Source organism: Corvus moneduloides, chromosome 17, assembly GCF_009650955.1.
Source record: "Corvus moneduloides isolate bCorMon1 chromosome 17, bCorMon1.pri, whole genome shotgun sequence".
Classification (NCBI taxonomy): domain Eukaryota; kingdom Metazoa; phylum Chordata; class Aves; order Passeriformes; family Corvidae; genus Corvus; species Corvus moneduloides.
The window spans coordinates 5738432-5764652 of NC_045492.1; the positions used below are offsets into that span (position 1 = coordinate 5738432).

The 26221-nt window shown below is 46.4% G+C and overlaps 1 protein-coding gene and 1 long non-coding RNA gene across 3 annotated transcripts; one reads left to right on the forward strand and one right to left on the reverse strand.

The window, feature by feature from the left end:
* Positions 1 to 4106: 4106 nt before the first annotated feature.
* LOC116452482 lies at positions 4107 to 5175 on the reverse strand. Its single transcript, XR_004243510.1, has 2 exons — positions 4826 to 5175; positions 4107 to 4485 (listed from the first exon to the last, which is right to left on the reverse strand). It is a non-coding gene; the product is annotated as an uncharacterized LOC116452482 (long non-coding RNA).
* Positions 5176 to 5397: 222 nt separating this feature from the next.
* RPN2 (ribophorin II) lies at positions 5398 to 24705 on the forward strand. 2 transcript variants are annotated; one of them, XM_032127043.1, is made up of 18 exons: positions 5398 to 5494; positions 5578 to 5780; positions 7955 to 8050; positions 8733 to 8908; positions 9756 to 9831; positions 10213 to 10347; positions 12408 to 12584; positions 12953 to 13071; positions 13426 to 13531; positions 15900 to 15991; positions 16121 to 16235; positions 16562 to 16756; positions 17277 to 17363; positions 17841 to 17936; positions 19006 to 19081; positions 19998 to 20127; positions 21797 to 21881; positions 24329 to 24705. In XM_032127043.1, exons 1-17 carry the CDS (start codon positions 5413 to 5415, stop codon positions 21846 to 21848), a joined length of 2013 nt encoding a protein of 670 aa, XP_031982934.1. In that variant the 5' UTR covers positions 5398 to 5412; the 3' UTR covers positions 21849 to 21881; positions 24329 to 24705. The 2 variants fall into 2 exon arrangements, with proteins under 2 accessions (XP_031982934.1, XP_031982935.1); XM_032127044.1 differs by lacking the exon at positions 21797 to 21881.
* Positions 24706 to 26221: the final 1516 nt, after the last annotated feature.

The following is a 26221-nucleotide window of genomic DNA, read 5'->3' on the forward strand; positions in this document are numbered from 1 at the left end:
GAGGACCTCAAGCTCAAATATCCCAGATTTCCAGGCTGCTCCATGCTGATGGTTCAGCCCCATCCTGGTGATGCCCTGCTATTCCCAAGGCTGACAAGCCTCACCCCCAGTGATACAGCAGCATCTTGGACACAGAGCCCAAGCTGAACCATCGCTGTTCACCTTCCTTGCTTGCCAAGCAGGGCTTTCTAAAAGGCTTTAGAAGACAGATGTGCTAGAGGGTCTCACCCTTGGAGATTCCATTACTCAGAAGTGCTGTAGGAGCAGGGAATATCTCCTACCACTCTTTGTCTCTGGCAGTGTGGAGGATGGAGGGAATGCTGGAGCTGCTCAGCAGTGGTACCCACGGCCCTGGCAGGAACTCTGCTCTGCTGTGTCTTGGCAGCTGCTGTTCCCAGAGTTTCAGTGGATGCAGCACAAACCCCAGCATTACCTCCTGGAGGGCTTTCCAGCTCCAAAACCTCTGGATTTCCAGCACATCTGGGGAGTGGTTTGCTGGGATGAGTTTCCAACACCACCCATAAGCCTGTCCTGCCACTGCTCCCATGGGATTTGGAGGGAAGGTAGGCAAATCTTCCCCACATCAGGGGCACAACTTTGGGCTGCTTGCACATCCCCAGAGGAGGCAACACCAGGAGTTGTGGATGTTCTCTGCTGCAGAGGGAATCCAGCCAAGGAGTCCAGATCTGACATCATCCCAGGAAACAGGAGAGTTTCAACATGATCAATGGGAATGATGCAAAGGATCTGCAGGAGCCTTTCATGAGTTCCCATCCCACTCCCAGCTCCCACCCATCCTCCTGTCCAGGGCTGGGCAGTGCTGGGTACAGGTCTCATCACTGGGGTGGCACAGAGCAGGGGGAGGTCAATAAATCCCTTTGCCAACAGGAGATGATGCTGGAGGAGCTCACACAGGGGCTGTGTCCCAGGAATGCTGTCAGGATGGCATGGAATGCTGGAGGCACTGCCAGCCCCAGCCCTGCCAGCTGCCTGCTCCTGGCAGGACTGGGCTAAATGGGAGAGCCCTGCAGCAGGCAGTGCTCCCGGGGCATGGGATGGGTTTGGGTCCAGGCAACCTGGCAGGGGGTGTTGGTGGGCCACAGAGTGGGAAGAGGAGGGGAGGATGAATGGCTCTGCAGAGAAATCCATATCAACAATTTAATAAGACCTAAAAAAAGAGTCTCCCAGCTGGAATTCATCAGGGAGAGCTTTCCAGGAGTAATAATAAGGAAAGCAGACTCCTGCCAGCACAATACCTTCATGCTGGCTGGGTGAGGTGTGGTCCTGGGAAGTCAGGTTGGGCAGCTGATCAGCTGAGCAGGGACCAGGGGTGCCTCTGCAGTGGGGCAGGAGGCAGAAAGTCTTGGAGAAGGGAGACTTGGAAAGCCCTCTGCAGGCACTTGGAGCAGGGGCTGTTTCCCTGCAGACAGCCCCTCCACCCAAAGCTGGGCTGGGGGCTGGGGAACAGGCTCCTGTTCCTTCCCAGGACCGGTGGTATTAAGCCTAAAAAGGGAATTGTTGGAGTCTTTACCAAAGAAGGAAGGCCGGCTGCGCTGCTGGCAGGCAGAGCTGGGGGGAGGGATGCCACAGTCCAGCCCACAGGTCTGGGGGCTCACTCCCCTGCTTGTCCTGGGCTCCCCTTCAATGCACAGGGGCCAGATCCAGCCCTGAGGTGCTGCAGAAGCTGGTGCTGTGCATGGGCTGCTGCAGGGAGGGAGCTGCTTGGATCCCATGCATTGTGTGCAGCAGGTGTTGGGAGGCAGTGAGGGGTGAGACCTGCACTTCCCTCTGTGAATTCACCCCATTCCTTCCCTGCCTGCACGAGTTTAAACAAGGCTCCCACGGGGAGGGAAGGAGTCATAGCTCAGCTTCTTCCCAGTCCTCCTCTACGCTCCACCTTCCACCTTCCATCCTTCACCTTCCACCTTCCATCCTCCATTTCTACCCTCCACATTCCACCCACCATTCTCTGAGCAGGGAAACCTTCTCTCCACCCTTCTCTCTTCCTGCTCCCTCCTCCAAGCCCCCCAGCACCAGGGGGAACAGCAGAGGAGAGCTCTGCCCTGGGTGTGCAGAGACTTTGCAGTGCCCTGCACTCCATAGAGGGCCCCGGCCCTTCTCCCCAAGCTGGCAGATGTATTCCACACCTCCTCATCCCTCTGTCCTTGTCACCATCACCAACCAACTGAAGCTCAAGCAGAAACAGGCAAGACACGCTGTGGCTGCAGGGCTGTGCCACAGGGGCAAATCCTGCCCGGATCAGTGAGTGCTGCTGTGCCCAAAGTTTGCAGCGAGGACCAGCCAGAGGATCTGGGGATGACACTCCCAAGTTATTTTATAATGAGGGATTGCAGCTCTTGATGGGCTGCAGGTCAAATTCACAGTTATTAGAACTTAGTAAATGTGGTTTTAACAACCATCTGGCTCTCCTTTTATATGCAATAACCATCCCATTACATCGAAATAAAATCCACATTTAAGGCTCTTAATTGCACAAGTGGCCTTTAGCTTTTTTCTCTCATCTCAAAAAAATAAAAGGAAATGTCCCATTTCCATCTGTCATAGCAGAAGAATTTGGCTGAGAGTCTCCAGCCTCCTCTTGAGGCTGGGCTGGTGCATGGGGGGTGTTTCAGCCCTGGGAGAAGGCACTGGAGCCATCCAGGCTCCCCATGGCCCCTGAGGATCCTTCCCCTGGGGCAGTGGTGGGGTCAGCCACCCTGCAGCCTCCTGGAGGGGTCCCAGCAGCCCTGGGGATTGTGTGGCCATTTCCTGACACAGACTAGAATAGGGTGAGGTCAAAGACTGACCTGATAGCTTGACAGAAGAGAAATGCCAGCTCACAGAGGATTTTGAGCTCATTTCAGTTTGGCTTTGCTCCAGCTCTGGGCAAATCATCTTCCTCTCAGCCCAGTTTCTCACCAGGAAGGGCAATGGAATGGGAAACGCCATCTCAGATGGCCAAAATGTGTCATTTGATTACTGCAAAATGTGAGGTGATGCAAACCCAACCTGGCAAAGCGAAAGCCTTTTCCCAGACAGAACAGTAAAATCAGGCACACTGACACAGGACATTTTCTTCCTTCCCCCAGGAAAGCTACAGCAACAGGATTTTGCACTTCTTGGGAGCTACATCTCCCAAGGGAGAACGGGAGAGGAGTAACCCAGTGCAAGGGAGCATCCTCAGTATGGCAGATGCTCAAAGCTGAGCTGAGCATCTCCTGTTGTCTCAAACACGTTCAGGCTCAATAATTGGGGGATTTAGGTGATATTGGTGGTTCAGCACTGTGGAAACCAACCTGTGGGCAGCATGTCTTGGCTGGGGTGTATAAACTACCAGGGAGCCCTTCCAGAGCTGACATCTCATCACCACTCTGGCATAGAGGGAGAAGCAGGGGCAGAACAGGGCAGGCTGATTTCTCAGCAGCGGCTTTTCCACATTAAGCAGCTCCATGGCTCCTTGCTTTCCCCCAGCAAGGCCAAGAGCCCTGCCCATGTCACACCAAGTGCCCCCAATGCCAGGGCGAGCAGGGACGGGTGTGCAAGTGGGAGCTGCACCGGCTCCAGGGGATCTTTCCCAGAAAGCAAAAAGCACAAGTTCCCAGTGCCCTCTGCAGGAGGAAGCACAGCCCTTTTCCCCAAATTCTGGGGCCTTACAGGAGGACAGCGAGCAGTGGGATGGGTGTCTGTCACCCATGGATGGCATGCTGTGTCCCCTGTGGGGACAGGGGCACAGAGGCCCACCTGCCCATCCCCAGGGGCTCACAGGAAAAAGCCATTTTGCACCTTGACTTGTACATTGCTTCACTGGAGGAACCCAGGGATCCGGATAGGCCATGGCCATTCCCAAGAGCCACCTGAAATAATCACTGCTATTTATTCCCACAGGAAACCCAGCTTGGTTAACCGAGAAGTTTGGGTTTTGCAGAGCAGAGCTGGGGATTAACATTACACTTGCTTTTTTGTCTCTTTCTATTTGGTACTTAAGGAAAAACAAAGGGGAAGAAATGAACAGATGGAAAACAACACCCAGCACTGCATGGGCTGTGGCACAGGATTGTTGTCCCAAGCATGGGCTAATTCCCCAGTGTGCAGCACCAATTCACATGCCAAGGAGAGGTATTTATATTTTATTTCTAATTTGCACAAAGTAGGGAGCTGGGTGATAACCCACAAAAGGCTGGCTCCCCGATCATCAAGACTTTACACTATTTATACATTTTAACAAAGGTATTAGCATTCATTGGTTGCAAATTACAGAGCTTTTTTGTTAATTAGTACTCAATCCCCTATTTGCTAGTTATATCTCTCGTGTTTCATGCTAATTTGTCCACAGGCAGAGTTCTTCCCTCCATTTGAGTCTGAGGTCTGTTTGGAGCAGGCGGTCAATGTATCAGTGGTTGTGATTTCACATTTCCAAAATTACCTTTTCCTCAGTTACTGTTCAGTTCTCTGACTTCACTTCTGGTGCCTCTCGGCCAGACTGCCCTTAAAACAAAAGATTAGAATCATAGAGTTAGAATAGGATATAGATTAGAATATTGTGAGTTGGAAGTGACCCATCAGGGTCATGGAGTCCAACTCCTGGCCCTGCACAGGTCACCCCAACCATCCCACCATGTGCCTGAGAGCGTTGTCCAAACCCTTCTTGAGCTCTGGCAGCCTCAGGGCCGTGACCATTCCCTGGGGAGCCTGGGCAGTGCCCGACCACCCTGTGGAAAAAAGAACCTTTTCCTGACATCCAGCCTAAATCTCGACTGATTCAGCACAGTAGCCAAGCGAACGAGTTCACAATGCAACTGCTTAATCATATCATATGCACAGTCACCTTGAGTATCAAATCAGCTACTGACTAACAACTGAAAATCCCACAAGTTCCACTCAAACCCCTCCGTTCAGATCCCGAGGGGCTCGGTGTCGGTGTGGCACAGCAGGCAGGGCACGGCAGGGCACAGCGTCAGACAGCGTGACACGGTGTGACACCGCACGCCACGGCGTGCCACGGCTCTGCACGGCTGCACACGGCGTGAAAATACTCCTAACGCGACACAAAGCGACATAACGCGACATAACGCGACATAACGCGACATAACGCGACACAACCTGACACGGCCACAGCCCCGGGCGCTTTCCCGCCGCGGCCCCTTTAAGGCGCCCTGGCCAATCAGCTCAGCCCACATCCCCGGCAGGGGCCGCCCTCGATGCCCGCCGGGAGGCCCGTACCACTCCCGCCACCCGGGGGAGTTACTTCTGTCCTCGGCCTGGCGGCCCCGCCGCAACCCCCCCTCCCCCCCGCTCCCTCTCCCGCCCCGCTGGTTTCACTCTCTTTCACAGTTTTTAGGTTGTCGTGGAGGGCAGTAGTGGGGCTGAGGGACCCCCACATAATACGCCGTCCCTCTTACACCCCGTGGCGTGATGGCGCGTGCCGGGGAGGGGCGGGGCGCGGGGCGGAAGCGGCGCCGTGGCGCGGGAGGGGGCGGCATCATGGCGGCGCCGGGTGAGGCGAGGGCGGTAGGCCGGGGCTGGTACTGGTACTGTGGGGAAGAGGGGACTCAGGGTAACGCGTTTATCTCTCCGCAGGCTCCAGGCTGCGTTTGGAAGCGGCGCTCAGCTTCTTGCTTCTCCTCGCCAGTGCCCAGGCCCTCGTCCCCAGCCATCGTCTCGCTGCCCGCGACCTGGCGCGGCTGCGGGCTGTGCTGGAGCGGCCCTTCACCGACGTGCGGGCCGCCTACTACTCCGTGGTGGGACTCAGCAGCCTCGGGGTGCGGGTGGCGGACGAAAAGGTGAGCGGAGGAGGGCCCCGCTGCCGCTGCCCGGGGGCGCTTTGCTGTACTGAGGGCCTGCTGCAGAGCAGCGAAAGACGAATTATTACTATAATATGAGTTTATAGAGCGACCTCGGCTTGGACAGGACCGTGTGAGGGATGTAATACGTACGTGCGTTATATTCTTAGTAAGTACCGGCGTGTCACTGGTAATTACCGACTCTCCTGTGTTATCTGGATAAATTGCATCTTTGTCCGGGCATAAGCGTGGCCCTGGCTCGCTTACACTCACTGCCTGTAAATGGTGGCTTCAGGGCTCGCTCCTCCACGGCCCGTTGTGATGTTGGTGTGGATATCAATTTGTTTAACTGTCTTGTGAATAAGTTCCCTGCCTGTGGCACGTTTGCTGTACTGTTAAATAGAGTTCTCATTAGTTTGTTTCAGTTCAAGTACTGAATTCAGGCAGTGCTATTTATATATATAATTGATTGTCTAAATTAAAGGCTGGTGGTATCAACATAATTCTTACTGTGCTGTGTCTCTAAGCATTTCTAGTTTAAATATTGCAGGTTGTGCCTGTAACATCCTCCTCACACAGGCACACCTGCTCACATGCATGAGGATGTTGACCTGTGCATGTGAACTGTAAATAGAAGTTTGTTCTTTCCTCATAGATTCATCCAGTACAGGGGTTCCAAACCATTTGGTCTTGCTTTCCCTTTGGGTTCTGCACATAAGCTCTTAGCTGTGAGGCTCCTGAAGATTTTGTGATAAAACTTTTTTTGTGCACAGTGCACCTCTTCACAGGATGGGGCTATTTAAAAGCTAGAGATAGTAAAAATAATAGCTAGGTGTAATACTTGAACATCTACCATGGAATGACCCACCCTTAAGATGTCTGTGTGCACTGATAAGCTCTCCTTGAGGCTGAACAGTCCCAGCTCCCTCAGCCTTCCCTCCTGAGAGACTTCACAGCCCTCCAGTATGTCCTTGTCTGTCTTGAACTGGGAAGCCCAGCACCAAAAACAGCACTCCAGATGTGCCTCAGCACAGCTGATTAGAGGGACAGGATCACGTCCCTGACCTGCTGGCAGTGCTCTTTCCAATGCACCCCAGGATACCACTGGTCTTCTTGGTCCCCAGGACACTCTGCTGGCTCACGGAAGCTTGTTGTCCACCTGGTGCTTCTCCAGGGAGAAGGTCATCTCCTGGAAGGCTACCACATTGGTTAAGCATGATTTTCCCTTGGTGAATCTGTGTTGGCTACTCTTCATCACCCTGTTTTCCTCCATGTGTTTAAAGATGACAGCCAGGATGAGCTGTTCCAACACCTTTCCAGGGCTGGAGGTGAGGCTGACTGGCCTGTGGTTCCCGATGTCCTCTTCCTTGCCCTTTTTGAAGGCTGGAGTGACACTGGCTTTCCTCCAGTCTTCAGGCACCTCCTATTTTCCATGAGCTCCCAAAGATGATGGGGAATGGCTTAGCAATAAGGTTTGCCCGCTCCCAGAGTGCTTGTGGCTGCATCCCATTGGGTCCCATGGGTTTGAGGGTGTCAGCTTTGACTAAGTAATCTCTGACCTGATCCTCCTTAGCCAAGAGAAAGTCTAGGAATATTCCTGTGTAATGCAGTCTTGTCCTGCTTGTAAAGGCCTGTGCTTCACATGCTCAAAGCCCTGTGATTTATGTATGAGCAGTTAAATTCCTGGTTATTTTCTGTTTAAAATGCATCCCAGTGATCCATCCACCCAGCTGTCAGTTAATACAAACCAAGGAGCAGTCGCTTTGCTTCCCTTCATGCTGTACCTGTTTGCCCCATTTTTCTCTCTGCATTCTTTGAAATTCTGTATTTCTATCCATTCATGATGGTGTGATATGCAGCTGGAAAGGAAGCTCACCCACAGAATTTCCGTTCATCTGTTCTCTATCCTGGAAGGTTTTCCCTACTAAATATACCTGTAAGACTTTAATTTGATAGGGTTTATAATTATACTCAGTTTAGGTTTGAATTATGGTTGTAGTAGAGTTTATGTGAAAATTCCTTATGTCTTCTAGGAGGAACCACCCTGGTTTATGTGCAGCACTTGGCAGAATAGAATCTGGGGGGTATAAAAACGCAAAGTGTTCGTGGAATTGCCTTAGAGTATTGTTTAAATCTCCTCTCAGTGGTTTACATTAGCTTCTGTTTCTCCACAGGCTGCATGCAAGTTCATCAAATCTCATGTGGACTCCAGCAGTGTTGAATCCCTCTTTTATGCTGCCCAGTCGATCCAGGTCCTGTCTGGCTGTGAGGTGAGTGTGGAGCCCTGAGTTCTGCAGACAGGTATTACCAAAGAAATACTTGCCTTGATAGTTTTCTTGGGTTTGTTTTATGCATAACTTTTACTTTCTTTTAGTGGATTGTTCTCTGTTGTGCCTTAGGTAAATAAATGTTTGGGCATGCTCTACACAAGGCAAAGTATAGACATATAACACAAGTATTTGGTCCAGAGTAATTCTGAGGGGATGTTTTTTAATTAAACACTGATGGCTAAGTAAAAGGCAGCACATTTTATTAGAATTCTCAGGACTGTCTTGATTAGAAGCTCCCTGGGTGGATGACAGACTGTTTGGGTGTTGGAACACTGCTGGATACAGGTGCAGACCACCCTTGCTGAACTGGGGTGGGTTATCCAAGCCCTCTTTGTCATCAGTACCCCTGGCTGCTACACAGTGATGTGATGCCACATGAAAAGCAGTAGCGGGTTACCAGGATAAATCTGAATCATGGATTATCATGACTGATTGATGGTTGACAGCAAAACTTAGGTGTTTAATCAATTAAACTAAAAGGTAATGAATGATAAATGGATTTTTCCCAGAAGCTTATAGTGGTTCACCAGTCTAGTGTGTTGCTCCAGGAAGGAATCAGTGGTGATTTGAAGGCCATGTTTCTTCAAGTGTGAATCGCTGTGTTCCCTCTGCTCTTCCTCAGGCCACCATTTCAAATGAGACCAGGGAGCTGCTGCTGGCAGCTGTCAGTGAGGATTCCTCAGTCACCCAAATTTTCCACGCTGTTGGTGCCCTGAGTGGCTTTGGCCTTCCTTTGGCATCCCAGGAAGCACTGAGTGCTCTCACTGCTCGTCTCAGCAAGGAAGAGAGCGTGCTGGCGTAAGTCTCAGGCAGGAGTGATGCACGTGTTTATCCTCCAGGCAGCTGGATTTTGAATTAAAGAGTATTTAAATGCTTAATATTTGTAATATAGATGTAGTAGAGTAGGTGCTGTGTTTTGTCCAGTTCATTACTGTTCCTCAGGGAGAATGAAATACATGTTTTGGGGCCATTTTTGTATGATTTTGTAAATGAACTTCTATATTCAGTTTAGTTCAAAGATAATGGTCAGTAAAGGGAAGATATCCCAAAAAAGCCTCCAGCTGAAAGGATTGACAAACAGAATTTTTACTTTATACCCAACCATGATTCTGTGTCCTTTATGGTTGCAGCAGACTTGATGCTCTTTCTCAGCCCTGTTGTTTGTAGTTTGGGGTGCCTGCACTGTGAGCTGGAAAATATGTGCCAGTAAGCTGAATGAATCTTGGCATTTATCACCAAAGAACTTTGTTTCACTGTGAAACAAGAGAACAGAATGTCCCTTAAAGGCTGGGGAAGAAAGGGAAACTTTAAAACTTGCTTTGTTGACTAAAAAAATTGATTCCTGGAAGCCTCAGTAGCAAGTCTGGGATCTGTGCTCTGCAGGGATCAGTTTGTTCTTTTCTCTGCCTTTGAGTCTGCGAGTTTCTTGCAGCACTGATGCAGCTAAAGTGACATTCTGTAATGAATGCTAAGCTAACACTAAATGACTTCAGATTCATTCTCTTGAGTGAACTGAAGGCAGGAACAGCTGTTTTACACTTCATTCAGAATAGAAAACGCAGTTGCTGCTTTGATTTAAATGATGTTTGGCTTTTAAGGAAGGAATAATCATACACTTGTTTGGTTTTGTTTGTTCTTGTTTAAGAACCATCCAGGCTTTGGAGACGGCATCTTACCTGTCCCAGCAGGCAGATCTAAGTAGCATTGTTGAGGAGATCGAGGTAGGAACACTGTGCTCTCTAATTATTTAGAAATTTGCTAGATCACTTTGGAACTAAAAGAAGTATTAATGTCAAAAACAAAATGAAAAACCAACTCAGATTATTGTCTGATGATATGATGTGGCTTGGCTTTCAAGCAGATAATTCCTTGGACTTTTATCTGTTTCACAGTGGACTGAGACAGAAAATCCTGACATTTCCATATAATTAAATCCACTAAAGGCTGGAGGATTTTCTTTTTTCCTGTTTCTAAATGACTGTTATAAAATATATCATTGATCCCATACAGATAATTTTTGATTACAGGCCAGCCTAACAGCAGAGATAACTTCTGTGGATCTACCAGAACGCAATTTATATTTTAATAACTCTTTCTGTCAGGACCTTGTCGCTCGCTTGGATGACCTGGGTGGAGTTTACCTACAATTTGAAGAAGGAATTGAGACTACTGCCCTGTTTGTTGCTGCTGCCTATAAGCTGTCAGACCACGTGGGTACAGAGCCAGCAATAAAGGAGGTCTGTACCTGCCTTTTCCTCCATTGCACACTCCAACTCCCAAAAAGGATCTGCACAGTCCCTGTGGTGCAGTGCAAGAGCCCTGTGTAACTGGGTAGAATTTCTATTGGAAAAAATATTGAGCATACTCAGTGAAAAGGGACATTGTGGCAGGAATGCTAGGAAACAGAATCTAAGAGGAAATTCCAACTTAAAGATCACAGGCTGGATTTGTTGGGTTTTTTCCTTTTCCAAATGTACAGAGGGAAATTGCAAGTGAGGCTTAGCTTTTCTTTGTTTATTGAGACAAGGTGTTGAAAAAAACCCTTGTTTGAGAGTTTGTTCTGCTATTTGGCATTTGTGTAGCACTTTCCAGCATTTCAAAGTGTTTTGCAAATGTTACTTATCTGTGAGGAAATGGCGGGCACCCGAGTTTGGGGTGCCCAAAAGAGAGACAACATTACCACGTGCCTGCAGGAATCCAGATGAAAAAACTTGTTGTCTAAGATGAAAGACTCTTGGAAATTTCTTTTGATCTTGGTTAAACTAGAAATCATTACTGCAAGCTATCCACTTGATTTTTTTTTCCACAAGTTAATGGAGTTAGATGTACTTTGGAGTGAGAATGGCAACTCCCTAAAGCATGAGCCAAAGTGGCAGGGTTAAGACTGAAGCCAGTGTAAGACATCTGAGTTCAATCCTGGCTCTTTTCCACACTACTGCCAAACAGACTAATGCAAGGTAATTTTGATGTCATTTTTGAGGTGGTGATTCTGCCACGCACAATTCAAACTGTCAGCATCCAAATGATGCTAAAAAAAGACCAATTAAGGAAAATTGTTTAGGTTTTTTTTCAGAATTGTGCTGTCAGAAGTGCTGCTGTTGGGGCTTAAGGCTTTATCTCTGGTGAATGGTGAGAGTGCCTTTAGAATGCCACAAAACTGTCTTTAAAAAATAGCATGTAGTATTTGAAAAAATAGCTGCTTTCCCCCCCCCTCCCCCCCCAACTTTAGTGAGAGTGTCAGTTGGGGATTAGGGTCTGGAGCGGTGCCATGCCCTCCACAGACATGAAAAACACTGCAGGATTTGCACTGTGCAGGAGTTTTGTAGCATTTGTCTGGATGCTTTCTCTAGTTGGGGTATTGTTTGGTGCTTTCCTGGTACAAGCAGGAGAGTGAAAATTTGAGATGCAGAGGATTTCATTTAAAAGCGTTCTTTGTAGGTCACTAAGTTGTATCCCTGTTGCTTTATTTGGGATTGTCTTTGACTGTTCTCATTCTCATTAGAATTTAGCCCAAAATCCTTTGTTTGGCTCAAAGTACAAGTAGCCAATTCCTCTGTTTTCCAGACTAGCAGGCAGTGATGGAAGAAGCTGAATAATGAGGGATAATGAATGACATGCAGTGTGGTGCAGATGCCCTAACCCTACCAAGTCAGCCTACAAAACCAGCTGGGGGGATGCAGTCCCACTCCTGCTTTGGAGAGAACAAATTAGCTTTGGCACATCCCAAAGCCAGAGCTGGCTCTGTGCTCCTGGTGGTACTGCTTTAAAGCTAATCCTCTTAGCTTGAGGACACTGCTGAGCCTGAGGGGATAAGCCTGCATGGGCCTAGACTTCCTCCTTCCAGAGCCATTGGGATGCTTCGCTCCATGGCCTTCCCAGCCTGGCAGGTAGCCAGGACATCAAGCCTGGTCCTGCTCCACTGTATGAAGACAATTGTGCAGCTCTTGCAGCCAAATTGTCTTTTTGCAGCCACATGCAGTCTGGGTAGTTGAGCTGATGACATCTTCCACTCCGAAACACGTCATTTACAGAGGTGGATCCAAATTCTGCTTTTCCAAATTCTTAGCACAGTTCCAGCCACTGTGGTTGGAACCTCCCAGCCAAGAATAAGAATGCACATGTGAAATTCCAAAGGTAGATCATTTTGGGTTGCCTCATAACTTGAAGTATTTTTAAAGCAAATGGAAAATTAAACAGCCTTTTATGAATAATGTTTTCATTAATAACATACTGAGCCAGCTTGCAATGTTGTGGTAAGCTGCTGGTGCTTATATGTGATTGCCTTTTCCTCTTTCAGGATCAAGTTATCCAGCTGATGAATGCGATTTTTAGCAAGAAAAACTTTGAGACACTCTCAGAGGCCTTCAGCGTTGCTCGTGCTGCAAGTTCCTTATCCCAGAACCGCTTCCACTTGCCTGTCATCATTGTCCCTGATGGGCCTGCAGCTGTGTCTCATCATCAGCCCGTACTCAGGGTAAGGCCTTAGCCCCAAATCTTGGCTCAGTCTGTGTAACTGTAGGTCTGGGCTGACTGAAAGTGTAAGGTGCTGTCTCTCACTTTTAGCTCTGTGACTCAGGTTCCAGTAGATGTGGGATTTTACGGCTTTTATGAAGTGATTTTTAGGAACCTTGGCTTACCAGGGCTTACCAGACACTGCCTCAAGAAGGCACGGTGTGGAAGCCGGCTCTTCACCTTCCCTATTGCGTTAGAAGGAACAAGGGAATGTGGGATGCTGAGCAGGGAAGAGCTCTGGGTGCATAACACAGAGGGGTACCAAGTTGTCTGTGCTCCTGCATTCCTTCTGGGACAGATTTCACAGAAATGCTGGTTTTTCTCTTGCAGCTGCAAGTGACCAATGTTATGTCCCAGCTACTGACTCAAGTTTCTGTAAAGCTTGACCAAGCCAAGTCTGTGTCTAGCAAAGCCACTGTCCTTCAACAGCTACCATTTACTCTCGCTGGGTAAGAAAATAACATTATTTTTAGAGTAAGGCAAACAGCTGTTATTTAAACAATGTTGGACTTACTTTCCATAAGTGTTTTTCCACCAGAGAAATGTTTCTGTGATAGAAGACTCAAAATGCTGTGGTTGTGTTTTGTTGGTGTCGCATGACTGAGCACATTTGGTGGTGATGGTGAATTTCTGTTGTTTTTTCTTTTCACTGGGAGTGGGAAATTCCAATGTTCTTTGACTTTGGTCAGCTTTGAAGAATTCTTTTTCTGCTACACTTAGCAACGTTAGCTTTGTGCTGTGTTTGTTTACCTATTTAATGCAGCGTATTTGGAGGTTTAACACCTTGGGTTTTGTTGTTACAGAGATTTCTTTGAGCTGAACTTCATGAATGTGAAACCTGCAAGTGGATATTATGATTTCTCTATCAGTGTAGATGGAGATAAGCGATTTATTGCTAACAAAGTGGAGGTGAGTGTGCTCTTTCATGTGTTTTCATTGTGTGCCTATTCACTGAAACAGCTTTTTATTTATACTTGTGAAGGATGTTGTATGGAATTTTTATCACATGTTTTTCTGTAATGCATCGGATTTTGACTCAGGATTATGGCCAGTAACCAGATTAATATATGATCAAAAGGGATTTGTGTCAATTGCAAACCCGACTTATCACTGAGATGCTGATCTGACAGCATGTGAACAAAGGGTAACAGTGGAAGTGTTTATATGGCAGCCCTAAGTCGATATGCAGAAATGATTACCAAGTGTTAGTTCTTCAGAGCACTCCAGATTTGAGCCCATGAATCTCAAGGTTTGGCTTCCAGTTGTCTGGGGATTGCCTGATGTATGGAAGCTGAGCATTTGTTGTTGTCTGTTTGTATAAGCTCTAGAGCCCTAGAAGAGAGTCAAGGGGGTCTTTTGGCATCTCCAAACCACTATATGGTGGAGATTTTGTAGTGGAGAAACAGTGACCAAAGCAGATGAAGTCTTCCTTTCGTGCATAAGCCCCTCATTTTTGGTGGCAAAAGCTGTTAGACCACACCTTTCTAGAAGAGCAGTTCTAGATAAATACTTGGAGTTTTCCTTTCCTCAGGTTTGTTACAGTGAGAGCAATGTGACCTCTGTGACTGTTCATGTAGTCACCCCAGTGTCAACAGCTGAGAATGCTCTTCTCCAAAGAGGTCCCAGGGTTAATTTTTGCCCTCAATCACCTATTTAAGGAAACAATTAGCGTTTCAAGTCTTCCAACATATTTAGCTTGGAGGAGGACACTTACAACTGCTGACCTTTACTCTGAGTATCAAATTGACTCTGTCAGTGGAGCAGTAATGGCACTCAGGGGTGTCAGAAGGGGCTGGATTGTCCTGCTTAAGCTGGGGCTGGCACAGGGAGGCACCGGCAGGAATGTATTAGCACCGGCAGCTTTGTGGGAACAGCTGCTAATAAGACACATTGTTACGGGGGAGGACTGCTGGGGAGCTGCTTTTTTCCTTACTGTTATTAGCATTAATTGTCCTTAATGCACCATCGTTTTGACAGTAATGAGCTAAACCAGTGGGTTATTACTCAGGCAGAGACTACATTTCCTGGCATTAAAATATTTGAGAGATGTTTGTGTACTGTGCAGTTGCAGAGGCTGTGTGCAGCAGCTCTGAGTTGCCTTCACACAACTTTTATAAAATTAATATTTCATTAGTCCATCTTTCTTTGCCCCAGTCTTGGAACAAGTTAAGGCTGTGCTAAAGTTAGCCTTAATCATCTGCATGTTAATGGATCCATTTCAGCAGTAGCCTCTCTCTTAAATTACACTTTTTGTTGTAAAGGAACTGCCAAGATGATTGTGTTTGAAGTCTGACCTGAATAGTTTAGTTAATGTTTTTACATATTTTTCCCACAGGTTCCCTGTGAATTATTTTTTGGGCTGAGGGTGTGGAGCTGGTTCACATGAGCAAACCTGTAATAACAAATTGTAGTATAAGATGAAAAATATCTTGGCAATGAAACTTTAATTCTCTAGGGGAGCATTTGTAAGCTGTGAGAACAAATGTGCTAATTAAAAACTACAGACTGCAGTAACTGCTTATATTTGAGAGAAGAATTGAAATCAGTCAAACCCTCGGCTCAGTGCCTGGATGGGCTGTGGTTTGGGGCTGGGGAAAGGGCAGGAAATTATTTCTCTGCTTGGGGTTTATACTGCACTTAACACAGAGGAGTGTGATAAATGGCAGGGCCTTATTGGCTGCCCTGCACTAAGTGATGAATGCTGTGACTCTGAAGGAAAACTTGCTGGATAAAGTGCAGGTCTGCAGGAATGCTTTGGCGTTTGCCTGCTGGTAATAAAATCAACGGAAACCTGTTGGGCTCTAGGAGCCAACAGAGGCAGAACTGGTTGGTATCTGGAGACCTCTTGTCTCAAATTGCTGTCCAGAAAGTAGAAGGACATATGCACAGGCAGTGTTAAGTTGTATTATATGTGATGTAATCTTTAATAGCTGGTTTCTGCTAGTTCAAAAGGCAAACTAGTTGGATCTGGGTAGTTCCATTAAAAACAGGGCTCTCAAGGGCAGCTAATTCCAGCATGCCTGAGAAGTTGGTGTCTGCAGGGCTGGCTGCTTGTGCAGGGAGGAAGGGGATGGCTCAGGGTGGGTGACTGGTTCAGGAGTTGTGCCAGAAGGTAAATTGCTGTAGATCCTTCTGTTCAGGTTAGGCTCTGACTTGAGCTTGGTCATAAGACCCTCTTTGGGGAAGAGGGACAGAAGAGCTAAAGCCTCTGCAATGAACTTGACCATAATTGGTGTGTAGAGCGCTCTGAGGAATTTTCTATTGTGTTTTGTTGCAGCTGAAAGTAAAAGTTTCCACAGAAGTGGGGATTACTAATGTAGATCTTTCTACCGTGGATAAAGATCAGAGCATTGCACCAAAAACAACCAGGTAAAACAGCATGGGGTGTGTGATCCTTTAAGGGCAGTCCTGACTCTAGACTAGAGCCTTGGTTTCTCTGAGCACCAGGCCTTCTCTTGGAAGATGACCTCAGTTCTCTGTGGGTTTTTTTCCTCCTAGGGTAGCTTACCCAGCCAAAGCCAAGGGCTCGTTCACTGCTGACAGCCATCAGAACTTTGCTTTATCCTTCCAGCTGATAGATGTGAACAGTGGAGCTGAACTCATCCCTCACCAGGTTAGGACAATTTTTGTCATTGCTGTATTACCAAGATGTTCTGTCATGAAGCATCTGAGTTGACAGTTGCTCTTGAAAAGATTTGATAGGTTTTGAGAAGCCTTATGTTTCTGACTGTGAAGATCACTGATCTCAGTAGATGGGAGATTCACTTCATTTGTTTTGTCTGTTAAATGAAACCTATCCTGGCTCTGGTATTGTGTTGTATTTAACTCCACACATTGAGTGCACATAGTCTGCACTGTAAAAGCACACTTCTGATTATTTTTTTTTTAATGTAGATTGTTGGCTGAAAAAGTCCTTGAATGTTCCAATCTTCCTTGCAGACTTTTGTCCGACTTCACAACCAAAAGACTGGCCAGGAGGTGGTGTTTGTTGCAGAACCAGACAGCAAGAATGTGTACAAGTTTGAACTGGATACCTCTGAAAGAAAGACTGAATTTGACTCTGCCTCTGGGACCTACACTCTTTACCTGATCATTGGAGATGCCACTCTGGAAAATCCAATCCTGTGGAATGTGGTAGATAGCTGGAAGTGGGGTGGTGTGATTTTGGCATTACTGACAGTCTAACAGGAGAGCATGGTACAGGCTTGGAAGCAAAAAGCTCAAATGTTTTACTCTTCGTAGTCAATCAGAATCCTTTTGGCCATTTATGGGCTCTGAGGTTTGCTGTTCGTTGCAAGTTTTAAGTAAACATGAAAGCAAGACAGAAATTAGCATTCATTTAATCATGTGGTGGTGCAGAAACTTCAGAAGGTTTATGGGTTTGATTGTAATTTCACAGCAAGCTCTCAAGGTTTAACCTCTCTGCTCTTTCTCTGCTGGAAATAAGTCCAGTCCTTAATGATGGCTGAATGGAATTACTGCCTCTGTTTAGGAGAAGTTGCTTCTTAAAAAATCTGGTGTCTTTTTTTCTCAATTTCCTTTAAAAATTATGTAGATCATAGATTGGCAAATAAGGAAATAGAGCACAGTAATGGAATAGATTTTATTAATACATTTAGATCTAAATGCATGAAGCTGCATGATTTCATTTCAGGCTGATGTTGTGATCACGTTCCCAGAAGAGGATGCACCATCCACAGTCCAGTCCAAGAACCTCTTTGTTCCCAAACCTGAAATCCAGGTACAGTCAAAATTGTGTGGAGATGAGGGCCTAGTGTTCTCATCATAATGTATTTGGAAGTAATGTAATTAAAGGAAGACCAGAGTTACTGCTTAATGGAGAGAAATTTGTTGGAGTTCTCTGGTGTATGAAGAAATAAGCTGTGTGTTCTACCTGTGAGAGAGCAATTGGTGTCAGTGAGAAGACTCAAACATGAAAATTTGGCCAGGTAAGCACCGCAGAAAGGTCTCTGCTTTGTTCCAGCCATCTGTGCTGGTGTCAAGCTAACAAGTGCTTCTGTGAGTGCAAGGAAAAGTTAACTGTGCAAGAAATCAAATGTGCAGAGACTGGAATAGACTGCTTTGCCTTAAGAAGAATGGCTCTCATGCAGAGGAACCTCTTGAAAACAGCACCAGGGCTGCAGCGGGTCATCTGGGGAGCAGAGAAGCTGCTCTGTTGGAATACTCCTCCTCATGAGTTGGTTTTGTTTGTTTGCAGCACCTCTTCAGGGAACCTGAGAAGAGGCCTCCCACAGTGGTGTCCAACACTTTCACAGCGTTGGTTCTCTCCCCACTGCTTTTGCTGCTCATCCTGGTGAGTGAACTGGGTCACAAAAGAGCAATACCTTTTCCTGTCCAGTCCAGAGTCACTTAGGAGGTTGGACAGGTCGATTTCTTGCTAAAACTCTTGGTTAATCATGACTGGCACAGCAGTGCTGCAGTCACAGCTAGCAGATGTCAGTGCAGAGCGTTGGTCTGGTTTGGTTTTTTGAGGTTGTAGTCGAAGCAGAGTAGCACTGTTGCCAAATTGAAGTAGGTGGATGAGTTTCTTCAGTGTGCTTCAGCTGGGGATGGTGAATAACAGTGGGCTGATTAAGTTGTAATAACATTAGACTTCCACAGGAAAAAAGCAGTTATTCTGCCTCACATGTAATAAATCCATCGCAAAATCTGTGTTACTGAATCCTATCAGACTGAATTCCCATTTATGGACATTTGAGTGTCTGTAGTTGAAACATCCTCTGCTACTCACTGTATCATCAGGTCAGTGCTTTGAACTTAATGCAATAAAAAAATCTCACAGAGGCAAGTTAAATTACTCCTTATTTGGAAGATGAAACTGATTCCAAGAGTAATTTCCCATTTGCCAGTCTCAGTGAAAGCTGGCATTCAGGCAGTCATGTCCTCTGGTCTATGGAGTTCACAATATACAAGTTGATGATGCTTCAATGAAAAAACTCATTGTTGCTGCTCCTCTTTTCCACCCTTCATGCCTTTATCTTTTGTAGTCAAAAGCTAAAAATGATACTCTGAGCAAACATCTTGTATCTATAGTTGTTCTTTGGATGAGTCCAAAAAGAGAGCATTACCTTTTTCAGTATTTAAATTTGGAGCAGTACTCTCATCAGTTTAAGATATTTGAGGAACTGCATTAGGGCAGTCAGAAGTAGCAGAAGAAATATTCACTGGAAGAGCTCAACAATGCTGCCTTTAGCAAAATTATTGCTCTCTCCTCTTGCAGTAGTAAACAAGTGCTTCTGTAGAGAATACACTAGATTCACTGAAGATCTTAAGGCAAACAGGCTTGAAGGATACTGAAGCTTAAAATAAAAGCTTGTGTTTACAAGGCTGTTTAACTCCAGTTTTGCTTCTTTTCCTTTTAGTGGATCAAGATAGGTGCCAACATCTCCAACTTCAGCTTTTCTCCCAGCACCATTGTTTTTCACATGGGACATGCTGGTAAGTGTCAGAGGCTTTCTGCTGTGTTTGACCTCCTCACCTGGGAGTTACAGATGAGAGCCTGTGGTTAATGGGCTCGTGGTCTATTAACTCTAATGACATAACAGCATAACATTTGTTCTTTTTGTTTCCATCTGCCTTCCTGCTTTTCATGACTGTTAATACGGTGATAAACCTGTTTTGGCCATCAGCTTATAACAGCCTTCATTATCCGGGCCCCTCTCTCACTCCATTTATCTGTACTTAATAGAACTTCTTATTTCCAGAGGTCACACTTTCTTTATTGCATGTTTATCCTCTGAGAGCAGGGAGGTTCTGTGGGGATTGAAACCTGCAGGACTGTGTTAACAGTGAATGGCTACATCTTTTCTTTAAAGCTCTTCCCATGAAAACACTTCTGGTTCTTTGGCTGAACCAATTTTTTTTCATCAATTTTATTGTGCCTTTGGTCACACAGTTATTTAATGTCTTGGTAGAGTTTCAAAAACATAGCAGGTTGGGAGAATATGGAATCTACTGATTTCCAAATGCCATTATGTTTCTCAGTCCAAGTCAGCTTCCTTGGAAGCTTTATAAAGCTGTAAGCCCTTACAGATGTGTGAGGTTAATATCCCCTATTGAAATCCAGAGTATCCTCCTCTTTTTAATAGCCCTTAATGTCTATAGTATGTCCATAATTCTGCCACAGGAGGGTTGATTGCAAGCTGTTAGTGTCACATTTTCTTTCCAGAATGGGGACCCAGATGTCTTCATTCCCTGGCAATAATATGTAGTCTTTAGATCTGCCATTCAGAGCTTCAGAGATGAGATAGAAACCAAATGCTTAGGCCTGGCAGTACAGTTGTTCTGAGGATAACAAATGGTTGATCTTTGAAATGCAGTTTCAGCCATGGACTCTCTTTTTTTTTTCCCCCAGCAATGTTGGGACTCATGTATGTCTACTGGACTCAGCTCAACATGTTCCAGACTCTGAAGTACTTGGCCATTTTGGGTGGCATCACATTCCTGGCAGGCAACAGGATGCTGGCTCAGAAAGCTGTGAAGCGGTAAGGGGGGGCACAGCTTTGACATCAGTGGGGAGGACATCACAGGGTGCTGCTGTGTGTCAGTGAGCACTGGTTTGGGCTCTTGGACCTTGTGTGTGGGGCTGGGCTGCTCAGCTCTACTCCCTGCCTCTTGAACTGAGCAGGGCAGTGAGGGGCTGTCCCTGAGGTACAGCTCCTGCAGAGAGAATTGGTCATGTGGCATGTGCTGAAGCAAGCTCTTAGAATAATATTAGATTGTGAAAGCCATTTTAAATTCAGGAGAGGCCCAGCTATTTGGGAGCTCTGCTTGTGATAAAGATTTTGAGAGGAGGAAGGTAAGGCACGAGTAAAGTACTGTTGTTTTCCTCTAGCTAAGGGGAGATGATGGAGAAAAGGGAAGCAGCTGCTTATCAGCTGTGCAGCAACAGACAAGAGGCAACAAACACTAGCAAACCCAGGGAAAATTCTGCTAGATATTTGGGATACAGCGTTCATTTCTGTACTGGCACTGGATTCATTCTGCACACTTGTGTCTTCTGCCACGCAGTGCCTTTGTGACTGCCCTGGCGTGGGCAGCCAGCAGTTTGGTGACCCAAACTTCCAGTGCAGTGCATTGGTTAGAGGTCACACCATTCCCTCTCCTTCTGCCACACACAGTGTCCGTGTGACACTTCAGCTTTAGCCCTTTTGTACTAACGCAGCATCTGGCTTTGAAGATGATCTTACTGACCTGCTTTGCCATCACACCTGTGCTTTCCTCTCTTTCCCCTTTTTCAGCCACTGGGAGCTTATTCCTGAATACCTATCTGCATAGATAGCCCTGGGTTCTCACTTTTTTGGTTACACTCTATTAAAACTGGGACAAGAGCTGTAAAAAAATCATAAGCAATATAATTTTCAGGAGGGTTGCATTGATTTGATTTCTTTAAAACATCTCTACTTTTATGGTTGTGTTAAGGAGGCTGATTAATGTAATAAACCATTTCCATACTGTCCTCCCAGCTTTCTCAGCCTTGCTCCCTCAGATGTCCAGCCCTCTCCACTGTAGCACTTTGTCTTGTTTGCTTAACTTCCAATGGGAATTTTGTTGCCCCTGGGGCTGTTGTGTCATTTAATAATGTTTCCTTTTTCATTTAAAGTGTAATGAGACATTGTTATTAAGTGGAGATTGCCTAGGATACAGATTTGGGGGAAAATAATACAATGAAGCAAATTTGTGTCTTGGCTCAACCAGGGCTTCTGTTAGCACATAGATGCAGGTGGTTAGTTCCTCCTTCAAACCACTGCAGGGGGTGTCCGAGTGCTATTTCACGGTAAATGACACGAAGCTGCAACTACAATGGCAGATTTGAAAGTAAAACTTCTCTCTGAGGCTAAAGTTAAACCTTTTGTACATGACTTTAAAGTTCAAAGAGACATCTCCTTGTGAAGACGCTGCCTGCCTGTCTCAGATGCTGAAGTGCAGTGACAATTAACCAGATTGCACTTTGAGGCGAAGCTGTGGAGGCCGACAGCAGGCATGGGAAGGGGAGGGAAGGGGGCTGGCTGTATAAACCATCTTGTTACAGAAGTTACCAGAAGGCCTGGTTTTGCTTTTTTGCATTTCTGTCACTGAGTCTGGTTCCTGGAACAGGGCTGCTTTCTTCCTTCCTGTCTTCTCTGAACCTTTCTCCCTCTCTCCTTTTGGCAGGATCGCTGCAGAGCAGAGCAGTAGGTTGGCAAAGTATAGAACGCTGCGGTAAAAGGGGGTTTGCTAGTGACCAGCTCTTCAGGAAGTAAGGGCCTTTTTGGATTTTGCCTTTCCCTGGGCATGCTGCCTGTTTCATTTCACCTCATCACTCACTCCTTTGACAAAAAGTATGTGAGCTGAAGCTGCTTCCCCCAACATTGCTTATTGGGCTTTAAATCAGTCCTTGGGTGCAGCTGCAGCTGTGTTGGCATATTAGCAGTACATGTTCTCTGAGACTGAATTGCGTTTGTGTGATTTCCTTAACTGTCTGAAGTCTGTGTGGTGATATGTGCACATGTAAATATGCTGTCACAGGCACCAAGCAAGCTCTCAGGTGATGAAATAAACCTAGTTTAAACAATATTATTGCTCCTATAAATAAATTATTAGTAATGTCATCTGGAGGAGACCTGATGAAAGTGGCTGATACTGGGGCTGTTCCCATCCTGCTGCTGGTACTCCCTATCCCCACCTGCAGTATTCTGGCTATTCAGCTGCCAGGCACTCTGCCTGCTGAATTACATCCTCATTTGGGGTGGTGAGAGCTCTGTGCAGCAAAGCCAGGTCAGCACCACCTCTCTCAGCTGAGAGCACGACCCAGTCCTGGGTCACCCTCCCATTAGACTGAACTGGTCATGATGGCTCAGGCAGCAGCAGTTCCCAGCCCCCTCCATTCCACACAGCCGTGTGGTCTCCATTGGTCTCCATTGCCATTTTCCAGCAGAAAGCCCTTTATTTCCTTTCTTTCCAAGAGGTAAGGTCCCAGTTTGCTCTGCACACACTGGTGTGGGATGCAGGACTGCCCAGTTCTGAATGTGTGTGCATGGAGGGCTTCATTCCTTGTTCAATGCACTGGTTTGTTGTGGGAAGGAGGGAGAGCTTCTGGGATGGGTCCTGTGATGCCACAAATCACTGTGCAATGTGCTGCACAAGTACATCTCCTGAGCATCTGCTTCCTCTCACATCCATAGTCAGTGCTCCAGGCACGTGGGGAGTTGAATGGAGCCCAGTTTTTGTGGTGCAAATCAAAACCAGCACTGGGAGGTCATGCCACACAAATGGTGTGCCCTGTGGTGAGAGCTCCTGTCTGTAGATCAGGGAGTGTTCAGGATGGTTGTGTGGAAGTCACCTGTGGAGAATTTGGCATCATGTCCCTCAGAAAAACACCCTTTTGCTGTCTCTTCTCTCCCTGGAGTGTTTTGAGGTATTTGAGCACAGAACAAGGTACAGCAAGTTACTGGAGAGGAACTGGAGGTGGCTGTCACTTGTCCTTGTAGATGACTGCTGTGTTTGCTGTTCAGGCTCTTGGATGCTTCTCTTTAACATCACTTTGGACCAGTGGTTTGCAGCTTTTTAGTGGCCTGTTACCAAGTGCCTCATGAGCATGTTCTCCACAGCCTGCATGTTTCCTGTTTCTCAGCCTAGTATTTTAACTCCTTCATTCCTTGTGGGCTGTAAGTAATCCTAGAGGATCACGGAATCACAGACTGGTTTGGGTTGGAAGGGACCTTAAGGTCCTCTAGTTCCAACCCCCCTGCTGTAGGCAGGGACACCTTCCACAAGACCAGGTTGCTTAGGGCCACATCCACCCTGGCCTTTAACAAATTCCAAAAATGGGCCATCAACAACCTCTGTAGGCAAACCTGTGCCAGTGCCTCACCACCTTCTGTGTAAAAAATTTCTTCCTAACATCTAATCCAAACCTGCCCTCTTTCAGTTGAAAACCACTGCCCCATCTGCCTGTATAAAACATCCCTCGCTCCTTTTCATAAGCCCCCTTCAAGTCCTGCATGGCCACAGTGAGGCCTCCCTGGGGCCTTCTCCAGGCAGAGCATCCCCAGCTCCCTCAGAGCAGAGGGGCTCTGGCTCTCAGAGCATCTCTGTGGCCCTAAGATCTTGCAAGTAACTTAATATCCACAAACCCTAAGTTAGATATTGCTGCCGTACACAGTCGCAAGCATTTTTCCTCATTGCTGAGTTTTCTGATGCCCCAGCTATGTCAGTTAAGAGTGTCATGCTATGTGTGCCTGTGTCTGGCATCACGGAAGGCAAAAGGACCCCGAAAAGTTGGGTCTGCTGTGCTAACATGAGACTGCTTGATCTTCTTGGGGACTTGAAGATCTTTGTGTTTACATGGACCAACGATTCCCAGCAGATGGATCAGCCCTGTTAAAAGGAGAAGTTAAGGTACTTGCAGGCTTTACCTTCAGCCTGGGTTTGTTTTTTTTTTTTTTCAATTCTATAATTTAATAGGCACATTCATCCCTTTTGCACCAGAAATTAATCTTTCTTTTCTCTGACCATTTCCATGCTCCTTGAATTCCATCCCCCATTCCAGAGCAGTACTGGTTTTATCACTCAAATAAGCTGCTTTGGGGAAGCTTGTCCAACAAGCTGCTTTTGAGAGAGAATGAGGGATCTGGGAACACTTATACTGTAGAAGGAAGTGCTTTGTTGCCTGGAAGAGTTAATTTTTTTGATTTTTCTTTCCAGGACACACTAGTACCAGAAGAATTGAAGAAATGTGGAAAACAAAGCAAATGCCTTCAGAACAGAAGCAAATAAGTAACTGCCAGGCCAGAAGAAGGAAGGCAGAGGATGATTCTTTTTTATACATTAAGTCAAAAGGGTGCCAGTTAAACTTTTTTTAAAATTTTCATTTTCATCACTGTGTTCATGCTACTGGAGTGCTTTTCATATGAATCCGGAAAATCTTTTCTTCCCTTGGATCCTCCCCGCTTCTCCCAGGACATTTGAATTTCATTTTGAGAAAAAGTAAGAAGAAAATACAAATCTGCTTTTCCCCAGATGCCCTTTCCTCATCCTAAAGATTTGTGAATAAAGAGGAAAGAATGGTCCTTTGTTTTGAATGAGTGGTGTGTTTTGGCTGTCTCAGAGGTGGTGACTGGAAGCTGGGCTCACATGAGAATGAGAAGAGCTTTTTCTGGTGGGTAGTTCTATGTGAGTCATGCTGAGTGTAAAGCTTCCTGTTCTTTCATGTTCTTTCCCAGGGGGCCGGGTTTATTGACGGGACTTCCCTCCTGCCTGTCCCTTGGGTGAGGCTGTGGCTGCCTTTCTCTGCTAAGGGCTCTTCTCTCCCACTCCAGGCTGTGCCCAGCTGCTCTGGGCCCTCGGGGTCAGGCCCTTGTGGGGAGCCAGCTGTGTGCTGGTGTGCCTGGCCGTGTCTGACCAGGCAGGTTTGGGGGTCCTGTGGGGGCTTCACTCTCTTTCCAGCCTCTGGAGGTAACCTTGTCACTCCAAATACGAGTTTGAGGCAGGTTGTTGCCTCTGGTGTTGTATGAAACCAAAAGCCAGGATTCTGCTGGTTGCCATGTGGCCATGTCTGAGTTACTCGAGCTTTAATTTCCCACCTAATTACTCCCTTCAGGACCACCAAGCAGTGCTGAGGCAGCAGATTTGGGTTGCTGAAGGACTCACAGATAGTAATAACCGAAGGCCTAAATCTCCTCCTGATGAGCAACTTCCACATGGAAATTTAACAGGTGCTCCTTCCTTGCCCTGCATCCATGTTCATCCCATGTCAAGAGTAGTTGCTTTAAAGGCCCTTTGGCAAAGGAACCATATGAAATGTCTTCTGGAAATCCAGGAAAATTACATCAGCAAGCAAGCATGTGGATAAAGGGTGTGGAGCTGAATCCTCCAAAGCATTTCACGTGCGTGAGACCTGAGCCCACTTTATTAAATCCACCTTGTCTCTTCCCCATGCTGTTGCTCACACTTAGCTCACTGTTCCTGCTCTGTGTAGCAGTTCCCACCTGCTCGTTCAGGGTAAACGTTATGATGGATCCACAGAGGTTTAATGAACTTCTTTGACCTCCTCTGCACTCCTTCAAACACCAGATCTTGGGCTGCATTCAAGTCCTCTGGGACTACAGGAGTTTTAGGCAAGAAATAGCTAAGCTACTATTCATAGTCATTTACCCTGGAATATTTTTTTTTTTAGCCTCGTCTTTTGTTACTGCTTGCTTAGCAGCTTTGTTTTGTAACTAATTCTTTCTGCTGATGCTTCATGCTGGGACAGAACTTTCCCTGTGCCTGTAGAGCAGCAGCATGTTACCAAAGGAGAGCACAGATGCAAAAGGGACCATGGAGTGCCCCTGTGATGTATCTTCTCTAAGCTGTGTGTGTTGCTATTGATTTTTCTACTTCCTTGGGTGTACATTAGGAAAGATTGGTTTTATTATTTTGGTCTTTTATTCCTCAGATTTTTCTGATTTGCTTCATTTGTTTTTATATTTAATCTCACAGAGTTTGAGCATTTGTTTCCTCATTTTGAAGTCTCTTTTATGCTAAATAGCTGCACTCACCCAGCCATTTAATCACCCAGATTTAATCACCCAAACACTTTCTGGAATGTTTTTGATA